The 26,962-nt window shown below is 32.5% G+C and overlaps 3 protein-coding genes across 8 annotated transcripts; 2 read left to right on the forward strand and 1 right to left on the reverse strand.

Annotated features, from left to right (window-relative positions):
* Positions 1-1,685: 1,685 nt before the first annotated feature.
* LOC109806047 (hAT transposon superfamily) lies at positions 1,686-7,046 on the forward strand. Of its 4 annotated transcripts, none has more exons than XM_083076996.1 (7): positions 1,686-1,840; positions 2,633-2,718; positions 2,816-2,895; positions 3,111-3,156; positions 3,407-3,686; positions 3,945-5,576; positions 6,396-7,046. In XM_083076996.1, coding segments are annotated over exons 5-7 (2,040 nt in total). In that variant the 5' UTR covers positions 1,686-1,840; positions 2,633-2,718; positions 2,816-2,895; positions 3,111-3,156; positions 3,407-3,685; the 3' UTR covers positions 6,803-7,046. The 4 variants fall into 4 exon arrangements, with proteins under 4 accessions (XP_082933122.1, XP_020223981.1, XP_020223982.1 ...); XM_020368393.3 differs by lacking the exon at positions 3,407-3,686 and adding an exon at positions 2,044-2,212 and having other exon boundaries at positions 1,693-1,840; XM_020368392.3 differs by lacking the exon at positions 3,407-3,686.
* A 5,580-nt stretch (positions 7,047-12,626) lies between these two features.
* Positions 12,627-21,607, forward strand: LOC109805810 (cell division cycle 5-like protein). 3 transcript variants are annotated; one of them, XM_029272850.2, is made up of 8 exons: positions 12,627-12,768; positions 13,523-13,607; positions 13,710-13,790; positions 15,004-15,051; positions 16,771-16,958; positions 17,309-19,024; positions 20,027-20,308; positions 20,771-21,607. In XM_029272850.2, exons 5-8 carry the CDS (start codon positions 16,782-16,784, stop codon positions 21,443-21,445), a joined length of 2,850 nt encoding a protein of 949 aa, XP_029128683.1. In that variant the 5' UTR covers positions 12,627-12,768; positions 13,523-13,607; positions 13,710-13,790; positions 15,004-15,051; positions 16,771-16,781; the 3' UTR covers positions 21,446-21,607. The 3 variants fall into 3 exon arrangements, with proteins under 3 accessions (XP_029128683.1, XP_020223608.1, XP_020223609.1); XM_020368019.3 differs by lacking the exon at positions 15,004-15,051; XM_020368020.3 differs by lacking the exons at positions 12,627-12,768; positions 15,004-15,051 and adding an exon at positions 12,875-13,136.
* Positions 21,608-22,678: 1,071 nt separating this feature from the next.
* On the reverse strand, positions 22,679-25,832 carry LOC109805438 (uncharacterized). The gene is made up of 6 exons (XM_020367504.3): positions 25,413-25,832; positions 25,159-25,270; positions 23,768-23,849; positions 23,625-23,676; positions 23,387-23,441; positions 22,679-22,955 (listed from the first exon to the last, which is right to left on the reverse strand). The coding sequence occupies exons 1-6, from the start codon at positions 25,773-25,775 to the stop codon at positions 22,900-22,902; spliced, it is 720 nt and encodes a 239-aa protein (XP_020223093.1). The 5' UTR covers positions 25,776-25,832; the 3' UTR covers positions 22,679-22,899.
* Positions 25,833-26,962: the final 1,130 nt, after the last annotated feature.

The raw sequence follows: 26,962 nt of genomic DNA on the forward strand, positions 1-26,962 counted from the left end.
AACAAAGACCTCTCCTTTAGAACCATGCTTAATGTCTTGAAGATGTGCCCGATGCGATATGAGATTCTGCACTTGTGCATAACCCAATTTCACCAAATACCTATAAATCAACAAGTTTTCACAGCATGCAACACCTCAAACAACATCTATACAACACAAATTTATCATTAAAAACAACATGCAACTGAAATTGATCAACAATCAATCATGCACCTTCATGAGCACCTCAAGCACTCAAAACCATGGACAACCCCTTTGAACTCCATCATTGAAATCAATCAACAAAAAAAGCAACTCATAATCAACATTTCAGCTCACAACATGCTCAAGAATCTAAATCACAACTTCCTTTACCTCTTGGAGACTCAAATCCACAAGATGAGAAGAGAAGGAACTCCCTATGACAACAATTTGAATCTTCTACCTTCACAAGCTCATATTCCAACCCACAACCCACCCAGATTTAGCTAAGGAGAAGAGTAGAAAAGGAAATTCAAGTAAGGAAGAAGAAGGAAGAAGGGAGAAGAAAGAAAAGATTCATCTTTAACTTATCTCTAGAGTTTTTAGAAAACATAAGTTATGAACTTGCTTTTGAAAATTTTCCTTTTATACCTTTCTTGAGCAGGTTTCACTTATCTTTGTTTCAACCCTCCAAAGATCAATGTGTTCTCAAGATCTCTCAATCTTAAAACTATCAACAGCAACTACCAAATCAAATAGCAAAGTCGTGAGATGACAATGTTACAATTAGAATCTCATATTTAATTATATTTTAAATAAAAAAATCATTCTTCAAACTTTTCAAAAAGATTTACCTCATTTAAGATGAAAGAAATGTATACGTTTATAATTATTGATTTTCTAATCAATAATTGAAGATTGTGATAAAAAATTTGTTTGCTTAAGCTTTTTTCTTATAAAAACACTTTTTAAATAAAATAAACATTTTTTTAATATATTTATCTAATTTTTTTTATTAGAAGAACAATTTTTTTAGAAGCAATTTTTATTTGCTATTTAAAGAATTTTTTTGAAACACTTATTCATAAATATTTTCTTTTAAGTTTAAGTAAGCGGGTCCAAAATTAAATATTATATGTATAATAAGTTGAATTTTTTTATTAAACGATTATTATTATACATTATTTTTAAGGTGAAATTAGATAAGTCAAATTAAAAAAAAAAACTTGTTTTACTCCTTAAAAAAGCCTATTAAACACTGTTTGGTTGATCTTTTTTAATATTGTAATTTTGATCTTCCATTTGGAAAATGAAAATTTTAGTCACACCATGCCTTGAACTCACCATCTAATTTTTGACATACACGATGAAATTGTAATTCTAATATGTCAATTTTACTAAAACAAACAATTTATTCCATATAAGTATTTGAGTGATATTATTTATCTATTTTTATAAGTGAAATTATTTATTATAAAATTATCAATAAATTATTAAATAATTTAATATTCAATATACAAAAGTTAGTTTATCAAAATCAAATAATTAATACCACAATTAATACTTGTACCACAATTAATATTTGTGACACAGTTGTCCATTTTTTTTTTAAATATGTAGATTAAAATTAAATTACGATGTCCCTGCATTAAAATAAGAATAAAAGTATAATTAAGTCTTATATTTATATTTATGAATAAATAATAAGTTTTTTAAGAAAAATATTTTAATTTGATAATTGAAATGTCTGTTGTTACACTGGTTGTTTTCCCTGTCTCTGTGAGGGCACGTCGCACCTCCGACACGCCGCACCTCCACACCTCCGCTTTGCTCTGCTCAACCGGAAGCACGTGCTCTTCGAATCGTCGCCGCCGAGAAGGTTCGTACAATTATCTCTTCATTCATATTTGCTCATTGCTCATTCTGACCTAATTTTCTTTGCCCTAATTTATCCCTTATTATTCATCGCACTTGCAGCTGTATGAATAGTTTTAATACTTGTAATTGCACGCTAGTTGTAATTCCCCTTTTTGAAGCACTACAATAGTTCATAATCTTATTAGTTTTAATTTTCCAATGAAGTTGTAATTGTACCTGATTGAAGCACTGCTGCTGTGGCTGTTGCGGCCAACTTCGTTGACTTTGCATTGGGAGATCTTCTTGATATATTCTTAATTTCTTATGATCCTCTTTTGGTGTTGTTTCAAAGACTAATCGCGAGTTCATTGCCACTCATTGATCACACTAAAAGGTTCATAGGCAATTGTAATCATCTTTTTTTTTTTTTTTTTGTGTCTGTGTGTTTTGCAAGTATTATTTCGTTGGCCGGAAGGTCTTCTGTAGAAACCAAGTAATTGTTAGGAGTTAGGAAGTTAGTTGGGACAGTCATTGTAGCATAATTCAGTCCACAGGGGTAGAATAAATGCCAACTATAATCCTGCTCATTTTTCCTATACAAGGACTTGATAGGACAATGTTCTTTCTCGTGTTAATTATTCCTTTTCACTTCTTTCATTCCATGTAAGGAAATGTTAATTCCCTTTAAGCTCTTCCAATATATTCCTGGAGATTCTATCATAGATAGAGTGATATTTCCATTAAACAGACTTTTGGCACATGAATAGTGGCACATGAACATGATTTCTGATCTCTGTAAAATTGTGTGGGACAGGTAGCTCTGCTAAAACTCACTTCTTTCTCCTGCTCATTGTTGCTCTTCATTGCTTGAGGTTTGACTTTGAGCTTCTTTCTCCATAGGTGGGTGATGCTTCATAGTTAATATCAACCTATGTATTTTTTTTTTCTGTTTGCTTGTTTCTGGATTTGTGCTAACTTGTTTACATTCTGCTGGTAGGTGGGTGTGATTGATTTATTGCTTCAGTTTGGGGACTTGCTTGGTGTTTGTGTTTTTCTTGATCGTTACTTAGAAACAAGGTATGTTCTCTCAATGCTTAAATCTTTATAACTGTGTATGATGGATTACTGTGTCTCTTGACAAAATTCACTAAACCACTTTGGTTTTTATTCAAGTGCAATGCTTTGATAATTGAATGATCACTGTTGTGCTTGAATGATTGAGGTTCATGTTAATGTGTTGTGTTTCTGATGAGATTCTTACTCTATTTTTTTGGTTGGATCCTTTTGTGTAGGTTGTTATATATTTATTCTACAGGAGCTACGTTGCTGCATCCTAAAGTAAGTTAAAGCTTATGTTCCACAATACATGTCTTTTAAAGTAAAATGGATGCAGATTGTGTCATTAATGGACCTTGCTTGGTTTCAAATTTGTGGTCGTGGCAGTGTCTGCAATTGCATTGTTTTTGAAAATCAATAGAAAAATTTAAATGCAATGGCGTAACACACTGGATGAAATAGCTGCAACAAGCCACGATGTGCTTCACAGTCCTTGCTTGATTAGTTTTCATTTTTCATATTTATTTTGTAGATTTATGGCCATTTTGAAGGGTTGGATGTATAGTAAAATGATAATGAGCTAGTAATGAGTTAAAGGTGGAGTTTGGGAGAAAGAAGAACAAGAGATGCAGAGTATTTAAAATATGTTGTGATGAATAACATTTGGTGCCAACATATAATAAATTCACACTGCAATGACCGAAATAAGCACTGCAATAGTCGATATGCCTGCAATCAAGTGGCCGCAACCACAACCACAATCATGACTGCTAATGCAATTTGAAACTGTGGGACCTAGTATTAACTATTAAGTAATTATTATTTATGTCGTATTGATTTCATAAGCTTCTACATTAATATTCTTCTTATCATATGAATACCATTTTTCTTTAGGGGGCTAAGATATCAATTTTTATTTTGCATTTTGCCAATCCCTAATATTTAATTTGAATATTTTGTTAACTTACTCTCAGTTACTCTGATGCAATTGTAATAATTAACAGAACCAAATAACAGCTTCTTATCATATAATGTGCTGATTTTAATTTTTTTTATCTGAACACTGGTAGTGGTTCGAGAGAAAGATGTATGTTGGGAATATGCAGAGAAATTAGATGGAAACAAGGTAAGATGTAAATTTTGCCAGAGAGTTCTAAATGGTGGCATAAGTAGGTTGAAGCATCATTTATCTCGATTCCCAAGTAAAGGGGTAAATCCTTGTAGTAAGGTCAGAGATGATGTTACAGATAGAGTAAGGGGTATAATAGCATCAAAGGAAGAGGTCAAAGAAACCTCTAGTGTGAAGAAGCAAAAACTAGCAGAAGTCAAGTCTCCCAATAATATTTCGGCCGCTAAGGCTCTTGTATCTTTGGATGCAGCATCCCCTGTTATGAAGATTTTCCCTACTAGCAATCCTACGACCCCTTCCTCTACAAATAACCAAGAGAATGCAGAGAGAAGTGTTGCCCTATTCTTTTTTGAAAATAAACTAGACTTCAGTGTTGCACGGTCTTCATCCTATCAATTGATGATTGATACAATTGCAAAGTGTGGTCCTGGATTTACCGGTCCATCAGCAGAAATCCTGAAAACAACATGGTTGGAAAGGATAAAATCAGAAGTGGGCTCACAGTCGAAAGATGTTGAGAAAGAGTGGGCCACTACAGGTTGTACCATTATTGCAGACATGTGGACTGATTATAAATCTAAGGCCATAATTAATTTCTTAGTCTCATCACCTTCCAGGACCTTCTTCCATAAATCTGTGGATGCCTCTGCATATTTCAAGAACACAAAGTGGCTGGCTGATCTTTTTGATTCAGTAATTCAAGAGTTTGGCCCAGAAAATGTTGTACAGATTATTATGGATAGCAGTATTAACTACACTGGTATTGCTAATCATATTGTGCAGAGCTATGGAACTATATTTGTATCTCCTTGTGCCTCTCAATGTTTAAACCTAATCTTGGAGGAATTCTCCAAGGTTGATTGGATTAGTAGATGTATTTTACAAGCACAGACCATATCAAAGTTAATATACAATAATGCCTCACTGCTCAATCTTATGAAGAAGTACAGTGGAGGCCAGGAACTTATCAGGACTGGGATTACAAAGTCTGTTTCCACCTTCCTGTCTTTACAGTCTATGTTGAAGTTAAGAACAAGATTGAAAAGTATGTTCCACAGCCATGAATATGCCTCAAACACTTCCTATGCAAATAAACCACAGAGTCTTTCTTGTATTGCAATTGCTGAAGATGGTGATTTCTGGAGAACAGTGGAAGAGTGTGTGGCCATCTCTGAGCCTTTTTTGAAAGTATTGAGGGAAGTATCGGAAGGGAAACCGACTGTAGGTTCAATATATGAACTAATGACCAGGGCCAAAGAATCAATCAGGACATATTACATAATGGATGAGAATAAGTGTAAGACATTCTTAGATATAGTAGATAAGAAATGGCGAGACCAACTCCATTCACCTTTACATGCAGCTGCTGCCTTTTTGAACCCTGGTATCCAATACAATCCTGAAACAAAGTTTATTTCTTCTATAAAAGAAGACTTCTTCAATGTTCTGGAGAAATTGCTTCCTGTACCAGATATGAGGCGTGACATCACCAATCAAATCTATACTTTTTCAAAGGCACATGGGATGTTTGGCTGCAGCCTAGCAAAGGAGGCAAGGAATACAGTTGCACCATGTAAGTTTTAAATAGTGCCTCTTATACATTTTGTCTCTTAGAGAGCAAATTTTGTGAAGTTCATTTTAAGCTGCATCTTTCAATCCAACATCAAAGTTTGTGGATAATATTGTCTGACTTCAGCTTTGATCTTTAGGTAATGAAAACCTTGTAGTTTGGGGGTAAAATGCTATCAAGCTACTGAGTCTAATTTTAGAACTAATGATGTTCCAGTTTGGAAAAAATGGGTTTTTTTGGGGGAGTCGTGGAAGACTAGTTCACTAATCATAAATGGAATGCATTTTAAAAGATGGGCCATGTGAAACTAGATTATGACTTTTTAAAGTTTATTTCTGATTAGTAAGATTCTTTTTAGTTTCATTTAACTGTACAACTAGTTAGCATCTGATTTCTCCTTCAGTTGCATCCTGTGAAACTTGGACTCAGTTGATTACTTGATTTTTTTTCTCTTGGGAGAGGGGGACCACATGAAGATGAAATTTGCCTGTTACCATGCGTAGTACTTTTTGTGTTTGTCATTATTTTCTAGAGAACGACATAACCACACATGTTTCTGACATGTCTATTTTTAGTGCATGTTGAACCAAGTTTTGGTTCTCTTCCATCATAACAATTGTATTACTGAACAAGCGGCAAGGATGGTGATCATTTCAGTCTGTTGTTTACCTTGTACAATGGATTTTGAACAGCATGTTTTCATTAGAATGTGATTTTTGTTGTTTACTATATGCTTTTTTCGATTGTTTTATTTGCAAATCTGCTGGTACCATTGCAAAATATGGTTAGTAATTCTGCAAACTCATTGCTTATTTGTTGTAGGGCTTTGGTGGGAGCAGTATGGTGACTCTGCTCCAATATTGCAACGAGTTGCCATCAGAATATTAAGTCAAGTTTGTAGTACCTTCTCATTTCACAGACAGTGGAGTACCTTTCGTCAAATTCACTCTGAAAAGCGGAACAAGATTGACAGAGAAACATTGAATGACCTTGTTTATATTAACTACAATCTCAAGTTAGCTAGACAGATGAATGCAAAGTCTTCAGAAGTTGATCTGCTTCAGTTTGATGATATTGACATGACTTCTGAGTGGGTGGAGGAGAATGAAACTGCAAGTCCAACACAGTGGTTGGATCGTTTTGGTCCAGCCTTGGATGGCAATGATTTGAATACAAGACAGTTTGGTTCTTCAATATTTGGTGCAAATGATCCCATATTTGGATTGTAATTTGTATCTCATCAATTCTCATGTATCATAGCAAGTGTCCTTTCTAGTTCTAGATCGTGTTCGGCCTTGATGATGTAGGTCTCAGTTTTCCTTGTAGGAATGTATTTGTAAGTGATGTAAAGTCAGGACTATTTTATTTGTCTCCCTTTCTCTACTCTCATGAAGTGCATGTGGGAGCATAGGATTATTGATTATGTGTTGTAATTTTGTTGTATTTGAATATAGAAATTCAACAGTTTTCACATTTGATGTAGGATTATTTTGAACATAGAAATTCAACAGTTTTTCTGTATAAAGATAAATCATTTACTGTTTCCAACTCAGTGTAAAATGAAACTTTTTTGTTCAGGTTATTGCTTTGGATCCCATTGTGAGCAAATTAGTAGCTATGGGGCTTAGCGGAGAAGCTGTTCCTATTGCTGTTGACAATTATGGTGATAATCCAACCAAAGTAAGTTATGATCCCTGTAATTCATTATTGACATGATATTTCAGATAATGGCATTGCTTAGAAGTATGATTATGTTGCTGAAAATTAATGTCATACTCTTTCATCCTCTCTCTGTAATGACCATGCTGATTTAATAATATTCTTCGAAACTCAAATGGTTCTTCTTCCCTTGACCAGAATTTCTCTCCAAATTATTACTGTAAACTTACCTCTAGTCATCAAGTTGATAGTGTTTTCAGGAATGATCAAAAGTGACCAGTATGATAGATTCCCTAAACATTATGTTCAACTTTGCATGTCTTGCTTGATCAGATTGTCTTCTTCTGACCACTCGTCTGTGCTGGTAACTAAGGAAGAATTCCGAACTAAGTTTCTATTCAAGTAGACTGGTTGTTGACTTCTTGTTTGCACTGGTAAAGCTTTTCCACCTCTTATCTGGAGTCTGCCTCCAATTCAAATATAACTACTTGTCTACCTTGTAGGGAAGTTCTTTCTTAGCATGACAGAATTTGAGGAGCTTTTCCTGGCTTGGGTCTTATTTCTAAGTTTTTTGCTTTGTCATTCTTTTGATGATAAGGAACTAAACTGTACTAAAGGCAAAGGGGTGTCATACTGAAAATCACATATACCGAATGGTTTCCATACCATCTTCCGGTGGTTTAATGATTTTCTCATTTAGACTATTGCTAAAATTCTGTATTGGATGTTGGCAGCTGCTACAATAGTAGTAGGCAGAAGATTGTCGGTCTTTACTGATTACTTTGTTTTTCTGACTTGATGTATTATTCATTGAAGCTTCAGGAATTTAAGGTTACACCCAACGATGCTGAAGCCCTGGTTACGAATGACAATCATACGGACAAGGCACTACCAATATGGCATCATTTATTGATCAAGGAATGTGTTAGTTCCTTTTGTAGAATGATAAATAATAGTCAAATATAGGTTGGAACACAGGCAATATGTTATTGTCTATTGCTTTACTTACATATATGTTGTTGAAGACTCGTGGATTGAGTGTTTGTTGGGATGCAAGTAAAGTCTCACATCGTTCAAACAAGAGGATGAACATGAGTTTATATACATACACTTGTCTCCATTGGTTAAGAGGCTTTTTGGGTGATGTCCAAAAGCAAATCCGTGAGGGCTTGGGTCCAAAGCGGACAATATCTCACAATGTGGAGACATGTGTATATGTGTGGTAACCCCAGGTATCCAACAAGTGGTTTCAGAGCCGATGGTCTGATCAGGTGACCGACTCGACGAGTATGATGGCTGGCAGGTGGATCCAAGTTTGAATCTCTTGTGTCAAAAGTTTTCCTAACGGTAGATCCATGTGAAAGAGAGGCCTTTTGGGTAATGTCCAAAAGCAAAACCATGAGGGCTTGGGTCCAAAGCGGACAATATCTCACCAATGTGGAGATATGTGTATGTGTATATGTGTGGTTAGGAGGCGTGTCCGCTATCATGAGCGAGGTCATGATGGAGCGGCGCTGCAGACACTCTGAGCATGAGTGAGCTCTGTGGGGCCACCATCAGATAATACTCGTAGTTTTCGTTGCAAGGGAGGGTTAAACAGTGGTCCTTTGTTTGATGAGAGGATTGTTGGGATACAAGCAAAGTCTCACATCGTTCAAACAAGAGAATGCACATGGGTTTATACACACACAATTGACGAGTATGATGGTTGGCAGGTGGATCCAAGTTTGAGATCTCTTGTGTCGAAAGTCTTCCTAATGGTAGATCCATGTGAAAGAGAGGCCTTTTGGGTGATGTCCAAAAGCAAAACCGTGAGGGCTTGGGTCCAAAGCGGACAATATCTCACCAATGTGGAGACATGTGTATATGTGTGGTAACCCCCTCTTGTGCACAACAAGTGGCATCAGAGCTGATGGTTTGATCAGGTGACCGGCTCGACGAGTATGATGGCTGGCAGGTGGATCCAAGTTTGGGATCCCTTGTGTCGAAAGTCTTCCTAACGGTGGGTCTATGTGGAAGAGAGGCTTCCTAGTAACATGGAGGGTTAGGAGGCGTGTCCCGCTGTCATGAAGGAGGTCATGATGGAGCGGCGGTGCAGACAATCTGAGCATGAGTGAGCTCTGTGGGGCTAGCATCAGATAATACTCGTAGTTTTCGTTGCAGGGGAGGGTTAAACAATGGTCCTTTGTTTGATGGGATGATTGTTGGGATGCAAGCAAAGTCCCACATCATTCAAACAAGAGAATGCACATGAGTTTATATACACACAATTGTCTCCATTGGTTGAGAGACCTTTTGGGTGATGTCCAAAAGCAAATTCGTTAGGGCTTAGACCCAAAGCAAACAATATCTCACAAATGTAGAAACATGTATATATGTGTGGTAACCCTCCCGGTACCCAACAGTGTTCTTAAGAGATAACATATAGAGCCTGTTAAAAGATTTCATTTCAGAAAGGCCATATCTTTCCTGTTAAAAGATGTTATGGTGTTTGCTTTTGGTTAGGACCTTAACTTCTAGTTCTTCCATTGGCCACTACAGAGCAATTGAAGTGGGTGTGTTCTCGCTGGAAAGCTATGTTTAACTCGTTCAAGAAATTTTTTGTTAGGTACTTGAGATGTGCTATGGTAGTTATGAATTAAATTTGGGATAATAAGGGACCTGAAAAAATTAAAGACTTGTTTGGTTTGACCGATTCTTGTTTTCATTTTCAATTTATAAGCAAGAAAATCAGAAAGGAAGATTGTTTGAATTGTTGTCTTCATTGTCAAATTTAGGAAATGAACTTCCATTTCCAGAAATATTGAAAGCAACAAAATATATAATACAACGATGTATAATACTCTATGAAATAGTTGTAAATGGAAATATGACCATAACTCTTACCAAACAAAATCACAAATTTAAAGGCAGTTTATGAAACTACTATCTTGAAAGACAAAAATTATAATGGAACGGTCAAACAAAATGCATTTATAATTCAATAGTTTCTTTTTCATTTAGCAATTTAAGTTAATCTAATTTTTCATTTTCTTCCATAAGAAATTGTGGAAGTAAAACTAATCAGCAATAAATCGTTGAATTATGTTATTTGAATCAATTATATAGAATCGCACTGATTTATCTGTGTATTGCGATTTGCAAGATTCGAAGTCAATATTCGAACCAATGACCAGCCAAATAATATCAAATGATGAATTATGTGATTCAAATTGCGAATAGTTAGATTCTAATAATAAATAGTTAGCATGTATTAATAAAACATAACCATGATTAAAAATTCCCTGCCCATTTCATATACAAAAACAAAGTTCCCTCTACTGCAAAAGAGATGGTCACATTTCACAGAAAACAGTATGAAAATCATAAAATGTGTAGCAGCTTAAGGGGCTCACAGCTCTGAGAAAACTCCGCCTGATTTCATGCATCCCATGCAAAGAAGAGGTTTGTCCAAATGTGTAGCAAGTGTAGTTCCTAAGGCATCTGTGCATAGTGCTTGATGAAACAAATAAGTTGTAACTTGTAAGACATATATACACAATTACACATCTAAAAATGGGAAACAACTTCTTTGGAATTTTATAAAATAGGGGGGAAGAAAAGCAGAAAATAAAGTTTTATAACACAATTAAAAGGAAGAATGCAAATTTTAGGACTTGGGACTTAGGAGACAGTATTGATTTAGATAATTTTTTTCCTTCGTTTTTTTTTTTAATATATTCCCCACTCTCGATGGTGCTTTTATAATTTATTTAGAACTTGGTAATTCTGTAGCTTAATCACTTTGTTAGTGTGCAATTTCCAGGCAGGGACTCTTTCAGTATCAATATATTAAGCAAGTCTGTACCATTGAAACGATTGCTTGGCCTATAGCTGTTGACCCGTGCCCAAATGTTACCAATCTCAAATAGTGATGAGGCTAAAATATGAAAAGGAGAGGGAAAATAAGTGCAGGAAAGGAAAGTGTTTTGAAAATACGAAAGAATATAAAAAATTAGTGTATAAACAAAAAAAAAAAAGAAGAAAATTAGTGTATAAACAAAAAAAAGGAAGTTGTAAAAAACTAGACCCAAATTTCAATCCCCTTTATTATAAAACACTTACAACTAGTCAGAGTCACACTTAAAGAGTTGGAGTGTGTTAATATACATAAAATTCTAAATTTCAATTTTGTTATTGTTGTTATGATATTTATGAATAAAAAGAATTAAGATCCTTATAATAGCATTATGCATATTAATATAAGTAATTATTTTAGTAAATTTTATTATTATTTTTAATTATAATGATGTGTCAATACCGATAATATTTGTCTTTGTTGTTGAGTAAACTACTTATAAATGTATGTGAAATTATTGATAAATGGTAGTTGAAGAGTTTAAGGTGAGAGAAAAAACATTTATTTTTATTTTTTTTTGTTATTCAATAATAAGGAATACATATATTTACAAATTTTAATAAGGATAAATAATGAAAAAATTAATACTTTATCAAAATTGTAAAATTCTTTATAAAAAATTCACAAATTCCTTTTAAATTGAGTTCTATAATCTATCTATAACAATATACAAGAGCAATAAATAGTATCCATTTTTTTATAAAAAAATTTATACTCCTTTATCATATTTCAATATCTTTTCACCGATATACCTTTTAAAAATTAAAAAAAATGTATACAAAATAATGAGTTATCCCATTAATATTAACGACTCTTATTTTATTTTTTAATGGTAAGGACCAAAGTGAGTAACACTTCTAAGTCTGATTTTAGCGAGACACTGGAGTTTGATTATTAAAAAACTAATATTTAAGTTATTTTTTATAAATAAAATGACCGAACTCCAAGTTTTACAAAAAAAAAAAAGTATATATTGATTGATTAGTCCATTTATATAATATATTATTTATAATCATATTTATATTTATGCTTAATTATACTTTTAATCTCTCAATTTAATATTGGATAATTTTGATTAATGTATTTTTAATTGTTTAATTTTGATCCAAACACTCGGAAAATGGAAATTTTAGCCACCTATAAAATCACCTTCTAATTTTTAACATATGTGACAAGTGATAACATTGCAATTCTAATTGATCAAAGTTTTTAAGACAAACAATTTATGCCGCATGAGTGTCTGGCATGATATTGTTTTTTACAAGTCAAATTATTTAATATGCTGTTAATATATTTCATAAATTATTAAATATTATATAATTTAATATTTATATAAAATAATTTAATTTATTAGAAACAAATAATCAATACTTCATCAAATGAGCACGTGTACAATTTCCCATTTTTTAAATCAAGTAATTAAAATTACAATTACCAAAATTAGTCATTAAAATTACAACTTAAAGTATAATTAAAATTTATATTTACATAATATAATTATACATAATGAGTTTTTTAAGAAAAATATTTTAATCTTACAATTGAAATGTCTTGTTACACCGGCTGTTTTCTGTGTCTCTGTTAGGGCACGACGCACCTCAGGAAGCTCGCGGTGTTCGAATCGTCGCCGCCGTGAATGTAAATACAAATATCTATTTATTTATATTTGCTCATTCTTCATTCTAACTTAATTTTCTTTGCCCTAATTTCTGGCTCATGATTCATCGTAATTGCATCTGTATGAATAGTTTTAATACCTGTAATTCCCCTTTTGGAAGTAGTACAACAGTTCATAATATTATTAGTTTTTAATTTTCCAATGAAGTTGTAATTATACCTGATTGAAGCTCTGCTATAGTGCTGCTGCTGTGGCTGTTGCCTGTTGCCTGTTGCGACCATTTTCGTCGACTTTGCATTGGGAGAGCTTCTTCATTATTCTTAATTTCTTATGATCCTCTTTTGATTTTATTTCAAAGACAAATGGCGAGTTCATTTCCACTAAAAAGGTTCATAGGCAATTGTATACGTCTTTTTTTTGTTGTGTGTTTGCATGTATTATTTCCTTGGCTGGATGAGAAAACCAAATAACTGTTGGGAGTTAGGAAGTTAGTTAAGACAGTCATTGTAGCATAATTCAGTTCACAGGAATAGAATAAATGCCAACTATATTCCTGCTCATTTTTCCTATCCAAGGACTTGAGAGGACAATGTTCTTTCTCGTGCTCATTATTCCTTTTCACTGCTTTCATTCCATGTAAGGAAATATTAATTCCCCTTTAAGCTCTTCACAATATATTCCCGGAGTTTCTATCATAGTTAGAAAGATATTCCCATTTAGTCTGACTTTTGGCACATGAACATGATTTTTGATCTCTGTAAAATTGTGTGATAGGTACCTCTGCTAAAAATCACATCTTTCTCTTGCTCATTCTTCCTATGCATTGCTTTCTATGAAGTTTGAGCTTCATTCTCCATAGGTGAGTGATGCTTCATAGTTCATATCAACCTTCTTATGTTTTTGCTGTTTGTTGGTTTCTGGTTTTCTGCTAAGTGCTAACTTATTTGCACTCTGCTGGTAGGTGGGTGTTTTTTGATTTATTGCTTCAGTTTGAGGACTTGCTTGGTGTTTGTGTCTTTCTTGATTATTACTTAGAAACAAGGTATGTTCTCTCTCATTGCTTAAATCTTTATAAATGTGTATTAATGACATTGACTCATAATAACCCAGCCAATTCTTATTTAGTTTTTGATTAATAGTTAGCTGGGTAGTTTTTTCTGTTACTTGGGTATCAGTTCACATATTCAGGATTCTCACTCACGTATTTCTCTGTGGTACTGAATCTCATATACTTTATTATCCAATCTTCTAAGGGTTTAACACTCCTTAAATCTGTCCCTGATTTTGTATTTTCCCAAAAAATGTGATTCATATTAGCTGCAGAAGTCATTATATCGAGTATTAACAGAATCTAATTAGGCTTTAATTTTTCCAATCAAAAGACAAGGGGAAGACTATGGCTGATTGGTAAAAGTATGAGCAAATAAATTCCCAAAATTGAAATTTAAATTGATAATTTGCAAGTCCAAAGCTCTTTAGTTGATTAAAATAGGTAATTGGTTGAAGGAAATATAGGAAAGATGCAGAGAACCATAAACCTAGTGTCAACACTCTGTTCATTTTTTTTTTTGTCAATTTTCTTCAGCTTATCACCAGCTTGTGCTTGTTGGTTATTCACTTAGTTGATTGATTGGGTATAAGGCACAGTTACCTTTTGTTTGAACATAAAGCTATGCCCTACATATTCAGGTGATATATAAAAACAACATCTGCGGTATGCGCCGAACATAAGCTTGACAAGATTTCTGTGCTCAACTATATTGAATGCAAATTCTTGTCCAAATAACATTCCTTCTGCAGACTATGGCTTATAAATATGACCAAAATCACCCTCTGCAAGCTTTTGGATCATAATGATGGAAAAAATGTTCCGGGTTAGAATTATACAACATACCAATGCCTATCATCAAGTAAAAGATAATACTTGAAAGAGTCCCACCATCTTACTAAAATATCTTATTAAATGTTTTAAATTATTTCAAAAATAAATATTAAATGGTTATTGTATTTATACTGTAATTAGTACTTTTTTATTAGTGTTTTCTGAATTTATCTTCATATTGTGTTTATTAGCATATATTTTATTAAATAATACTAACTACACACTTGTGCACACACAATTTTATATTTATGTAATATTTATTATTTTGTTTTAATTAAATAGTCTTATTCATATTCATATTTTTTTATTTTATTACTTTATACTTTATATATGTTGATATAAAATGATATGCTTGGTGTACGTATATGTGCAGCAAGCATGATTGCACTTCATTACAAGAACTATTTGACACGTGTATGAGGTATCAATTAATTATGATTTATTTATCTCAAGAGGTTTGACATTTTCAGATTTTATGATATGATTAAATCATTATTAAATTATTTGAATAAATAATTTGTTTGAGTACCAATCCAACAAACTCAAGTTTTCATACAACTAATTCTGTAAGCAGTTTGATCTTTCATTCCCCCTTTTGCTTGTTTGGGAATCCGAACTGACTTTGACGTACATTCAGATTAACAAGAATTTGAGACTAGAGATAAGAAAATTTGAGTATGAGTCATGCATGATGATGCTTTCTCTTTCTCTATTTATCTTGTGCAAAAGAAATGAGCCCCAAAATAATAAGGCAGATGATATAAACACCTCCATTTCTTTATAAACACACTCCCTTTTTTTTAAAAAAAATAATAAATTCCTAAATTATCCTCAATATTTTTCTATAATTTTTTAGATTCACACCTCCCTTCTCTCCGTTCTTCTTTCTTCTCTGTGCACCCTGTTTCTTCTTCTTCACTTTCTTCTCCGCACCTCCCTACCTCCCCTTCTTCCCTTTTCAATTTCTGCATTATCCTCTTCCCTTTTAGGTTTTGTTATAAACCGTAAGCGGGTTCAGTGTCGAAGAGAAAGGTGTCAAATCATATGCATTTTTTCCTCCAAGTAATTCTTCTCACTATTTGTTCCGAAAAGTGCTTTCTGGAATAATAAAGCTTTTGTTCCGGAAAGTACATTTAGGAATGGTGAATTTTTTATTTCAGAAAGCATTTTCCGGAAGTGTGCTTGTTACATAATTCCGGAAAATATTTTCTAGAATACTAAATTTAATATTCCGGAAAGAACTTTATGGAATTATATAAGAAACACACTTCCGAAAAATGCTTTCCGGAACAATAAATTTTACTATTCCGGAGAGTACTTTCCGGAAAGCTAAAATTAACGTTTCAAAATTTATTTTCTGGAAGTTTGAGAATTTTAAATTACCAGTGTTTCTTTGTCTCCGTCATCCACTTTCGTCGTCTACCAATGCCAAAAATTTAACCAATTATATATTCTTGTTGTGCATAAGTAATATTAAATAAGTTAAAAAAATTATAAATATAAAATGAAATTTAACATATTTATTTGTACCTTGCATTGAATGTAGAACATAATGAAGATTGGGTGAAAAATTAGGGTTTGAAGAAGGATAGAGTAGAAAGTGAAAAAATAGAATTTTAAAGATATAAAGATAAAATATGATTATGTTGATTGGAAAAGGAGAAAAATCAAGAAGGAAAAACAAAAAAGAATAAAATCATCAAAGAGTGACTAGAGTGATGAAAAAAGAGAAGAAGAAAAAGAAGATGGTGAATAAAAAATTATTTTAAAAATAACTTAAAATAAAAATTTAGTTAGAAGGATATTTTAGGAATTTTATTTTAAAAAAAGAGATTGGAGGTGTATTTATAAAAGATAGGAGGTGTATATATCATAAGCCAATAATAATGCGTTTAGGTCCAGTTTTTTGTTTGATGGACTGGGGCTCTGCAAGAGGCCCAACAGAAGCTTAACCCTTGGGCCATATGCCCATGGCTTAATTTTATTTTTAGTGCAATTACACAAGACAAATAGAATGCTGTAGCAATCTGAGAGAGGGAGTAGAAGGGATTTGAGTGAGGGAAAAATTGTTGCAAAGCTAAACTGTAAACTGTAATAGGGTTTCCAAAAAGTATTTTAATTGTTTGATTGCTGTCTGTAGTCTAAGCAAAGATGAGGATTATGATAAAGGGCGGTGTTTGGAAGAACACCGAAGATGAAATCCTGAAAGCGGCTGTTATGAAATATGGCAAGAACCAGTGGGCTCGAATTTCTTCACTCCTTGTTCGCAAATCTGCCAAGCAATGCAAAGCTCGCTGGTATGAATGGCTCGATCCTTCCATCAAAAAGGTACATCTCTTCTCAATTTTCTACTTTGTTGTTATGGTTTGTGTTTTAAGCTAAGAGAGAATTTTAATTTGATTTTATACTTTTATATGACTATGTACAAATGGGTAGTACATAGTAGAGTAGTTGTGGACCTTACAGTGATATTTCGTTTAGTGCTCTTATTCTCTGAAGCCTTCATATATGCATTGAAATCTACAACCCAATGCCATTCTATTGTTAATTGCAACTTTTTTAAATGCATTTTTCCATCTACAATGTTTATCTTCCACCTTTTAGATTTTTACTATCTTGCTATCTGTGCTTTTTGCACATAAGGATTGATTTTCTGATTTGGTGTTTTTTTTTTGTAGACCGAGTGGACGAGAGAAGAGGATGAGAAACTACTTCATCTTGCTAAGCTTATGCCTACTCAGTGGAGAACAATTGCTCCAATTGTGGGCCGTACACCTTCCCAGTGTCTTGAGCGGTATGAGAAGCTCCTTGATGCAGCCTGTGTAAAGGATGAGAACTATGAACCTGGTGATGATCCCCGAAAACTGCGTCCTGGGGAGATTGATCCAAACCCGGAGTCAAAACCTGCACGCCCAGATCCTGTTGATATGGATGAAGATGAAAAGGAGATGCTTTCTGAAGCACGAGCCCGGTTAGCCAACACAAAGGGAAAGAAAGCCAAAAGGAAAGCTAGGGAGAAACAGCTTGAGGAAGCCAGGAGACTTGCTTCTTTACAGAAAAAAAGAGAATTGAAGGCTGCCGGAATTGATGTTAGGCAGCGGAAAAGGAAAAGAAAAGGAATAGACTACAATGCCGAAATTCCATTGGAAAAAAGGCCACCTCCGGGGTTTTTTGATGTTACAGATGAAGATAGACCAGTGGAACAACCCAAGTTTCCTATTACAATTGAAGAACTTGAAGGAAAAAGAAGGGTCGATATTGAGACACAATTAAGAAAGCAGGACATTGCCAAAAATAAAATTGCACAAAGGCAAGATGCCCCATCTGCCATACTGCATGCCAACAAGCTGAATGACCCAGAAACAGTAAGAAAGAGGTCAAAACTGATGCTTCCACCACCCCAGATTTCTGATCAGGAATTGGATGAAATTGCAAAGCTGGGTTATGCCAGTGACGTTGCAGGGAATCAGGAACTTGCTGAAGGTAGTGGTGCAACACGTGCTCTTCTGGCTAATTATGCACAGATGCCTGGCCAAGGAATGACTCCTTTACGAACGCCTCAGAGAACACCAACTGGTAAGGGAGATGCTATCATGATGGAAGCTGAAAATTTGGCCAGGTTGAGGGAGTCTCAAACACCATTATTGGGAGGAGAGAACCCGGAGTTACATCCTTCTGATTTTTCTGGGGTTACTCCTAAGAGAAAGGAGATTCAGACTCCAAATCCAATGCTGACTCCTTCTGCAACTCCTGGAGGTGCAGGACTCACTCCAAGAACTGGCATGACACCAGCAAGAGATGGTTTTTCTTTTAGCATGACACCAAAGGGAACTCCTCTTAGGGATGAGCTACATATTAATGAGGATATGAATATGCATGACAGCAGTAAACTTGAGCTACAAAGACAAGCTGATATGAAAAGAAGTTTGCGTTCTGGTTTAGGAAGCCTTCCACAGCCCAAAAATGAATACCAAATAGTGATGCAACCGGTTCCAGAAGACAGTGAAGAGCCAGAGGTGAATATTGAAGAGGATATGTCTGATAGAATAGCTAGAGAAAAGGCCGAAGAAGAGGCAAGGCAGCAGGCCTTACTTAGAAAAAGATCAAAAGTTCTTCAAAGAGAACTTCCTAGGCCTCCTGCTGCATCATTGGAGCTTATAAGAAATTCTTTGATAAGAGCTGACGAGGACAAGAGTTCCTTTGTTCCACCTACCTCTATTGAGCAAGCTGATGAAATGATTAGAAGGGAACTTCTAACTTTGCTGCAGCATGACAATGCTAAGTATCCACTTGACGAGAAAGTGACCAAGGAGAAAAAGAAAGGAGCCAAGCGTGCCTTAAATGGGGCTGATGTCCCTGTGATAGAAAATTTTCTGGAAGATGAAATAAAAAATGTACGTGTTTACTAATGTCTCTGGGGCACTTAGTTTCTTTCTCACACCCTTTATTTCTATTTGTGATGACATCTCATTCTCTTCACTTGATATGAAGTAACTTGGTCAACTCACACCCTTTTTGATACACACAAGTAACTTGATTTCTGCTGTGGAGGATATCCTCTTCTTTTTATGTAGATCCTTAGATTATAATGACCTCGCCCATTTTTTATTTTATTTTATATATATATATATATATATATATATTTCATTTATAATTAATCCCCCTTCCACTGCCCTCCTCCCAAAATAAACACTTCAAGAATCATCATACAAACTAGTGAAATGTGAATAATTTGGATCTGCCAATGTTCATCACTTATTCAATTTAAATTTTGATCAATGTGTTAGTCATGATTTTTTTTATTAGGAGATTCTCCCTATACTCCTATTATATATTGCCATCCTTTCTTGCAGGTTCTTTTGTCATGATTTTTTTTTATCAAAGCTTAGTTATCTACACCAGTGTTGTACAGATTTACAAATTTATGAAAACTTATCCTTTTTATTTTTTTATTTTTTTTATTTTTAAGGTGATACTTTCTGCTCATTGTTTATGACTCTTTTATATATTTTCTCCCTTGTGAAATTATTCTTCAATGTCATGGTGGTATGAAAAGAACCTGTGCATTGGATCTGAAATGCTCTCACTGCTTGGTTATAATTCTTAAATTAATAAAGTTTGATTAGGTGTGTTCTTCTCTGAATTTTGTGGTGTTCATATTTCCAGATACATCCTGAGTCACATGTAATTGCTCAAGTTCCGCCCCTGAATTTTTTTTTTTTGCTAGTGTACTATCATTTGATTTAATAGCATACATGTTTTGTATTTATATTCCTTTTCCATTTTGATACAATTTGCTCTCTACTAAGCATCTAATTATCTTGCATTGTAGATGACCTTGTAACCGGGGCTGATGATACTTATTTTGCATTCTATTTGTATACTGTTTATGGTAGGCTGATAAGTTGATAAAGGAAGAGGCCCAGTATCTTTGTGCAGCAATGGGACATGAAAGTGAACCCCTTGATGAATTTATTGAAGCACACAGAACCTGTCTCAATGATCTTATGTACTTTCCTACTCGTAATGCCTATGGGCTCTCAAGTGTTGCTGGGAACATGGAAAAGCTAGCAGCTTTGCAGAGTGAATTTGAGAATGTGAGAAACAAATTGGATGATGGTAAGGAGAAGATGATACGGGTGGAGAAGAAGGTGATGGTTCTCACACAAGGCTATGAGGTATGTTATTTATATCCTGTATGCTACGTTTAGTTACTTGCAGTGTCAGCTTGAATTATTGATTTTTTTTGCTACTTTTAAACTTTTTGTTGCTGGTTGTGTCATGTGTGTTCTTGCTTAAGAGCTAGCTACATAGCTTGTATTACTTTTACAAATATTCAAGGATCTTTGTTGCTTGAATTCCCTCTGTAAAGATTGTTTTGTAATTGAACATCTGTGTTAAACCAAACCAAAAATTGTGACCGAAAAATAGTTGGAAATCAACACATTAGTTGGGAACGTGACACTCCCATCTCGAAAATTGTGGGAAGTGGGGACAAACATGAAGAAAGCAGAATTTCTTTGGTTTGATTTTTCTCTCTGAGAAAATAGATATTTCCTTATAATTCTAGATATTCTTTTATATTTGTGTTGCCTAAAAGCTTGCTTGCAATATTATAGTTGGGCTATTTCATTTTTCAGTTGAGAGCAAAAAAAAGCCTATGGCCGCAAATTGAGGCCACTTTAAAGCAGATGGACGTAGCTGCAACAGAGTTCGAATGCTTTAAAGTTTTGCAAAAGCAGGAACAATTAGCAGCATCACATAGGATAAACAATCTGTGGGCTGAAGTACAGAAGCAAAAGGAACTTGAGAAAACCTTGCAAACTAGGTATGGGAGTCTAATTGAAGAGCTGGAAAAGATACAAAATATCAAGGACCAATATAGATTACAAGCACAACAGCAAGAAGAAATGGAGGCAAACAACCATGCTCGTGAGTCAATTGAGACCAAGGCCGATGAAACTGATGTAGAGTGTACAGAGAATCGTGAAGCTTCACCTCCCTCAGTAGAGCTTGGACATGCTCTAGCAGCTGAGTCATCTCATGGTGGAACTGCTGATCAGCAAGTAGATATTGTGCAAGACCATATTACTTCTAGCCCCAGTCATGACATTGACGTGGATTCTGACAAAATGCAAATAGCACACGACACCTCTGTGAATTTGGCAAATGGTACACCTGCTGCAGAGAATGTCGATGAGAAAGTGGAAGGTACCAGTACTGCTGCAGTTGAAATAAGTGACCCCACTCATGATGTAGTTGTAGATGCTGTTAACTCACATGATATCAGCATGGAAGAAACCAATGCTGTTTAGCATTCTTAATTTACATAATCTCAAGTGGTAGATATTTGCTTTAGCAGATACGGGTACAGAACAATTTTTTACCCAACAGGACAGGTGACAGTGGCTTCTATCTGTGTTTACTCTGTCCTATTTTCATTTCTTGCATTTAGTGATTTTCGGAGCTCCTCGATATTTCCCAGTTTTGTTATTTTGCTTTACAGTTACAGATGCATGATGTTGATTCTCGTTGGGTCCACAATGTTCCAAGAATTTTAGGCTTCTCCATTCAGTAGTCCGAAACAATTTATAAGTAACAAAATATAATCAAATAGTTGATTGTTGTATCAATTATTATTTATTACTTTATTATGGAGAAAACATAGGGATCAAAAATAAGTATTAAAACCTAAAGCGGACAACAAAATGGTTGTATCAATATGTACACAGTTTTTATTTATTTATTTATTTATTTTTATACACGCTGGCCGAGCCAGGCCAACACTCGTAATGACTTATGGTTAACGTAAAATATAATGTATTATGGTATTGGGTGGAGCTTGGCAAATAATTACAGTATTAATTTTTATTTGTTATTTAAAATTGAAACATCGTATAATAAATTAGTTAAAAATATAACATACATACTCGGTGCTTTAAATATAATAATTTAAACGAATTTAAATCTAATACAAGATAGATTATGACAGTTAATTTACAAATTTATAATTTCAGCATTTGTATACTCTTAAAAGATATGTAAAGAAAATCAAATACTAACAATAATTAGTTATATATAATGATTTGTTATTGCTGAGAAAACATTTTTTTTATCATATAATGATTTGATTAATATTTATTACAAATAATTATCAAATTGTTTAATATTACTCAAAATAAAAATAAATTATGTTTAATGATTTAGTAATATTAATTTTTATTTTAAACTTAATACACTATATAAATGCAGGTATAAGGTAGGTTGATAGTATATTATCCGTACTTACACTAATTCCTATAATTATTTTGCAAATAAGTACTCATACATAAATTTAGCCCCATCTGTTATTTTCTCAAGATTAATAACAAATCTTTGAATTTTATGTTATCTAAAGTGGAAGAGGTATACTTTAAAGAAAAATGAATAGTTATAGTTGTTGATCAGAAAAACAATTATTAACATTATGATAACATACATATAACAAATTATAAGTTTATTTTTTTTCAACAAAAGAAATAGATTTTCGCCATTAAGAGAATATTAAGAATACAATAAAGAATTACATTATGAATAGTGTCAATATGAATAGTCTCAATAATCTCAATATTATGAATAGTCTCAATAAAGAATTACATTATGGTTAGAGAACGAGCAACCATATTAACAAATTAAAAGTTTCTTAAAATTTAAATATTTGATTTTCTAGTCAATAACTTCGTAATTACACTTTATCATCTATTTTTCATTTTAATTATTTTAAAGCACGTCATGGACTTCCTCCGCGTTTGATACCATCTTGTAAGGCATGAGTGTCAAGCAACGCTGCCACGCACCAAATTGAAAATTTATTTTGTTAGAATTATATTATACTATATCCCAAAATATTACGGTATTAAAAGTTTCTAACTTTATCAAATATTTTGTGCAAATGTATAATTGAAAATCAAGGATGATGCCTAAATATTACTATTTTTATTTATATATATTAATTTTGGAGAAACTTTTTGTCATTAATTTCTATCATTTTAAAATTATAAGATAAGATTAATTATCATTTTTAATTATACGCTTATAAAAAAATAAAATAAAATGTCAAAGTAATAAATGGGAGAGATAAAGTACATTTTAAAAACTTACTAATAATTTTAACTAAAATAAAGAGATCAATTATTTCTCTTAAATTGTGTATTATGATATTAAATAATAGGTAACAAATAGAAGAAATAATTAAGAAAGTGATAACATATACGTACCTGAAGCCATTTGTGGGTAGGTGTCGAGGAGAGTACTAATTGCTTTTAACACATTCTACAGATATTTGAGCCCCCAGTTAATTATTCACCACAGAATTGGATGCATGCATTGAAGTGCAAGATTTTATTAAAGAAAAACATGCTACTAATTGTATTTTTAAAACATTAATTACCTCTGTTGTAACTTGTAAGTTGTAACAAAAAATTAAAAAGGTAAAATATTGAATGAGGAACATACGAGTACTAGTTCACCAGGTTTTAGTGGAAGTTCCTCCATGCCGGTTATCTTGCTGCACATAGCCACATAATACATTAACATGATCAATCTAGCATACGGTTTCGTTAAGTACAGAGACACAATATTATGTTAATGTTATGTACCTGATAATTAATCTTCCTTCAACTTCTTCAAACCAAAAGAATCTGCATCCATTTGTGAAGGGTATTTTCTTTCCGTTCCACTCTGCAGAGAACGTACGTGAGCTTATTCTTTAATCACGCATTCAATCAAATTATATTTCTTTTTTAATCAGAGCTATAGAGTTCTATATATTTTCTTTTGCACCACCAACAATAAAGAATTTAGTGTGTATAACTTCATCGTAGAATGATGCAAGAACTACAAATCAAGGATAAAGCCTAACTTTTAATATATATATATATATATATATATATGAGTTAATCACCTGTACACTAAATTTTTAGTTGTGTCATGTTATTATAAACATATTTACTTTTAACAGTGACATGACACAACTAAAAGATATAATTAGTTGTCGGTGTAAAAAAACTTTATACTGACTCTATAAGTGATTAACTATATATATATATATATATATATATATATATATATATATATTTTTTTTTTTTTCTTTTACTTCATGTGGGTGTACTTTCATGAATAATATTTTCAATGACAATACTTTCATTAATAGGTCATGTATTCAGATAAATTATGTCCTTATTGGGGGCTTATATTCTTATAAGTTATATAGTATATGATGTGAGTGACCTATATAAAGCAACATACAGTTTTTTATTTTAAGTAAACCACATACTCTTGTTATTTTTTTTTCCCTTCTGAAACAGAGTAAATATTAGTGTCATATTTGGTTTCGATTTATTTTTAAGTGGCTAATCGTTTTTTTATTTTATGGAGATTATAAATATCTTTTATGAGAAACGAGTTTGTTTGAATTGTATAAGATTGTTGTGATTAACAAAACTCTTTCTTTAAATATTTACTTTAGTTACATATCTAATACTCAAATTCAAAATTACTGTATAAACTGCAATAATTTTGTTCTCTTTGATCAATTACTTGAGTGATTCTTTTTCTTTATTTGGGTTCAAGTCATAATTACAGAAAAAGAGTTTATAATTATTGATTAAAATGAATAATTTATAGCCTTATAAAATATGAGCATTTAATAAATAAAAGCGGTCATGACCCAGATGGAAGGCTTCAGATTGGGCCACTTAAACGCAAAGTATTGGGCTGTTGTTAGAGATCTTAATTAGAGTTTAGGCCTTTGCTATTAGCAATCGCTCCAAAAATAATTTAATGGCCTTTTTATTTTGTGGAAAATCTTCTTAATGGAAAGCTTTCTTGGTGTAGTTAATTGATAATATGTAATTAGTCGAGATGTAGCACAGCACAAAATTTATATATATATATATATATATATATCATGAAAACTAGTTTTTATACCACAATGATGAAGTGAGTGAAGTTGACCAAAAACTAAATAAATAATAATTGAGTGACGTACCCAAGTGCCAAAACACAGTAACCATGAGATTGTCCTCAGTAACGCTATCTACTGCAATTTTAATATTTGGACCCATTGCTTCCATCAATTTCTGCCATAAGTTTATGACATCCTGAAAAGTCAAAAGGTTTCACCATGTTTACTTATTGATGGTATTTATCTACAAACAATTGTCCAGATTAATCTTATAAAAAAATTCCATATTTATTATTTGATAAAACATATACAAGAGAAGAAAAAATGTTGAAACTAACCTGGGCTTTGAAGGGAGTGTAGAAGAGGAGGTCCTGGTACACACATTCATCGGAGACTAATTGCTTCAATTTTTGAATGTCTCTTTCATTGAAGGCTTCGTAGAAATGTTGGACATGTACAGCGAACTCAGGAGTTTCCCCAACCCGTGTTTTCCATTTTTCATTTTGGCATTGCTTCCATAAATTTATGCCCTTCTTCTGAGCTACTAATGATGATGGAAAGCATGTTTCTTTGCAAACTAAGTTTCTGAAATGAGTAGTTTTGTTGTTGTGTAATTGGGTAATGCATGGTGGTGTGTGGATAATCTTGTTGCAGCTCATGAAAGATCCTAATGTGCTACACATTTGGGGTAGTGATGCCATGGCCCAGCAAAGACCATTTCCAAATTCAAAGAGCTAGTGCTTATTTTATTATTCCACTTACTTGTCAAGTGGTTTCGTATCTAAATACTATAGTTTTCCATTCAAGAAAGGAATGGATGCCATTCCAACATGCTTTTAAGTTTATTTTTTATTTTTATAATTATAATATTACTATGAAATATCTATTATCGAAAATAATAATTAAAGTCTATAAAAATTGTAAACATATATTAATTTATGTTTGTTTCTAATAAATAATTAACCGAGAAATTCTATGGTACCCATCTTATTTGAGAAGGTACCGGTACAGTTTTTTATATTTTATATTTTTAATAATTTATTTAAATAATATTTATGATATTTTTTATTCTTTCAATTTTTAAATTATTTAGTCATTTTATTTTTATTTTATATATTCTAATTTATTTGTAATAATATTATTATATATTTAAATAGTTTAATTTTAATAATTTTTAAGTATATTTTTATCTTTTTACTTAAAATTTTTAATTTCTATATTTTAATTTTAATAATTTTTTTAAGTATATTTATTCTCTTTTTGTCTTAAAATTTAAAATTTCTATATTTTAATTTTAATAATTTTTTATTTCTACTATTTATTAATTTTTTTTTAATATTTTATAATATTATTGAAATCTTATAATTTTAATCTCTATAATTTTATCTTATTTTTTATTTTATAAGTATAATTTGGATTATTCATTTTATAATTAATTTTTTTAAATTTTTATGAATTTAATAGAAAAATGTATTGAAACCCCTCGATCTTTGAGGGTACCGTAGCAACTCCCTAATTAACCTTCACATCTTTTCATGTGATATATTAGGAGAAATTATTAGATAATTATCAACTACATGATTTTTTAACTAATTTTAACATTATTATATGTAATTAAATATTATTTGTTTTAAAATTAACAACTTAAATACATGTTATGTGAAAATTAATTGGGATAATAAATATTTAATAATTCTAAAATTCTTAATTGCTCGTATATTAAAGGACGTCTAAGTAAAGGAAAAAAAAGTCCACACATTTTTCTAAAATAGATTAAAAAGTTATAAATTACTTTCATAAAATATACATGACCCACCCTAACTTATTGATATCAGTGGATTGAACTACCGACCTAAATAGAACTACGGGTTAGTGGTGAAGTAAAGGT

This window comes from Cajanus cajan, chromosome 6 (assembly GCF_000230855.2).
Source record: "Cajanus cajan strain Asha chromosome 6, NIPB_CcT2T_4, whole genome shotgun sequence".
Lineage (NCBI taxonomy): Eukaryota > Viridiplantae > Streptophyta > Magnoliopsida > Fabales > Fabaceae > Cajanus > Cajanus cajan.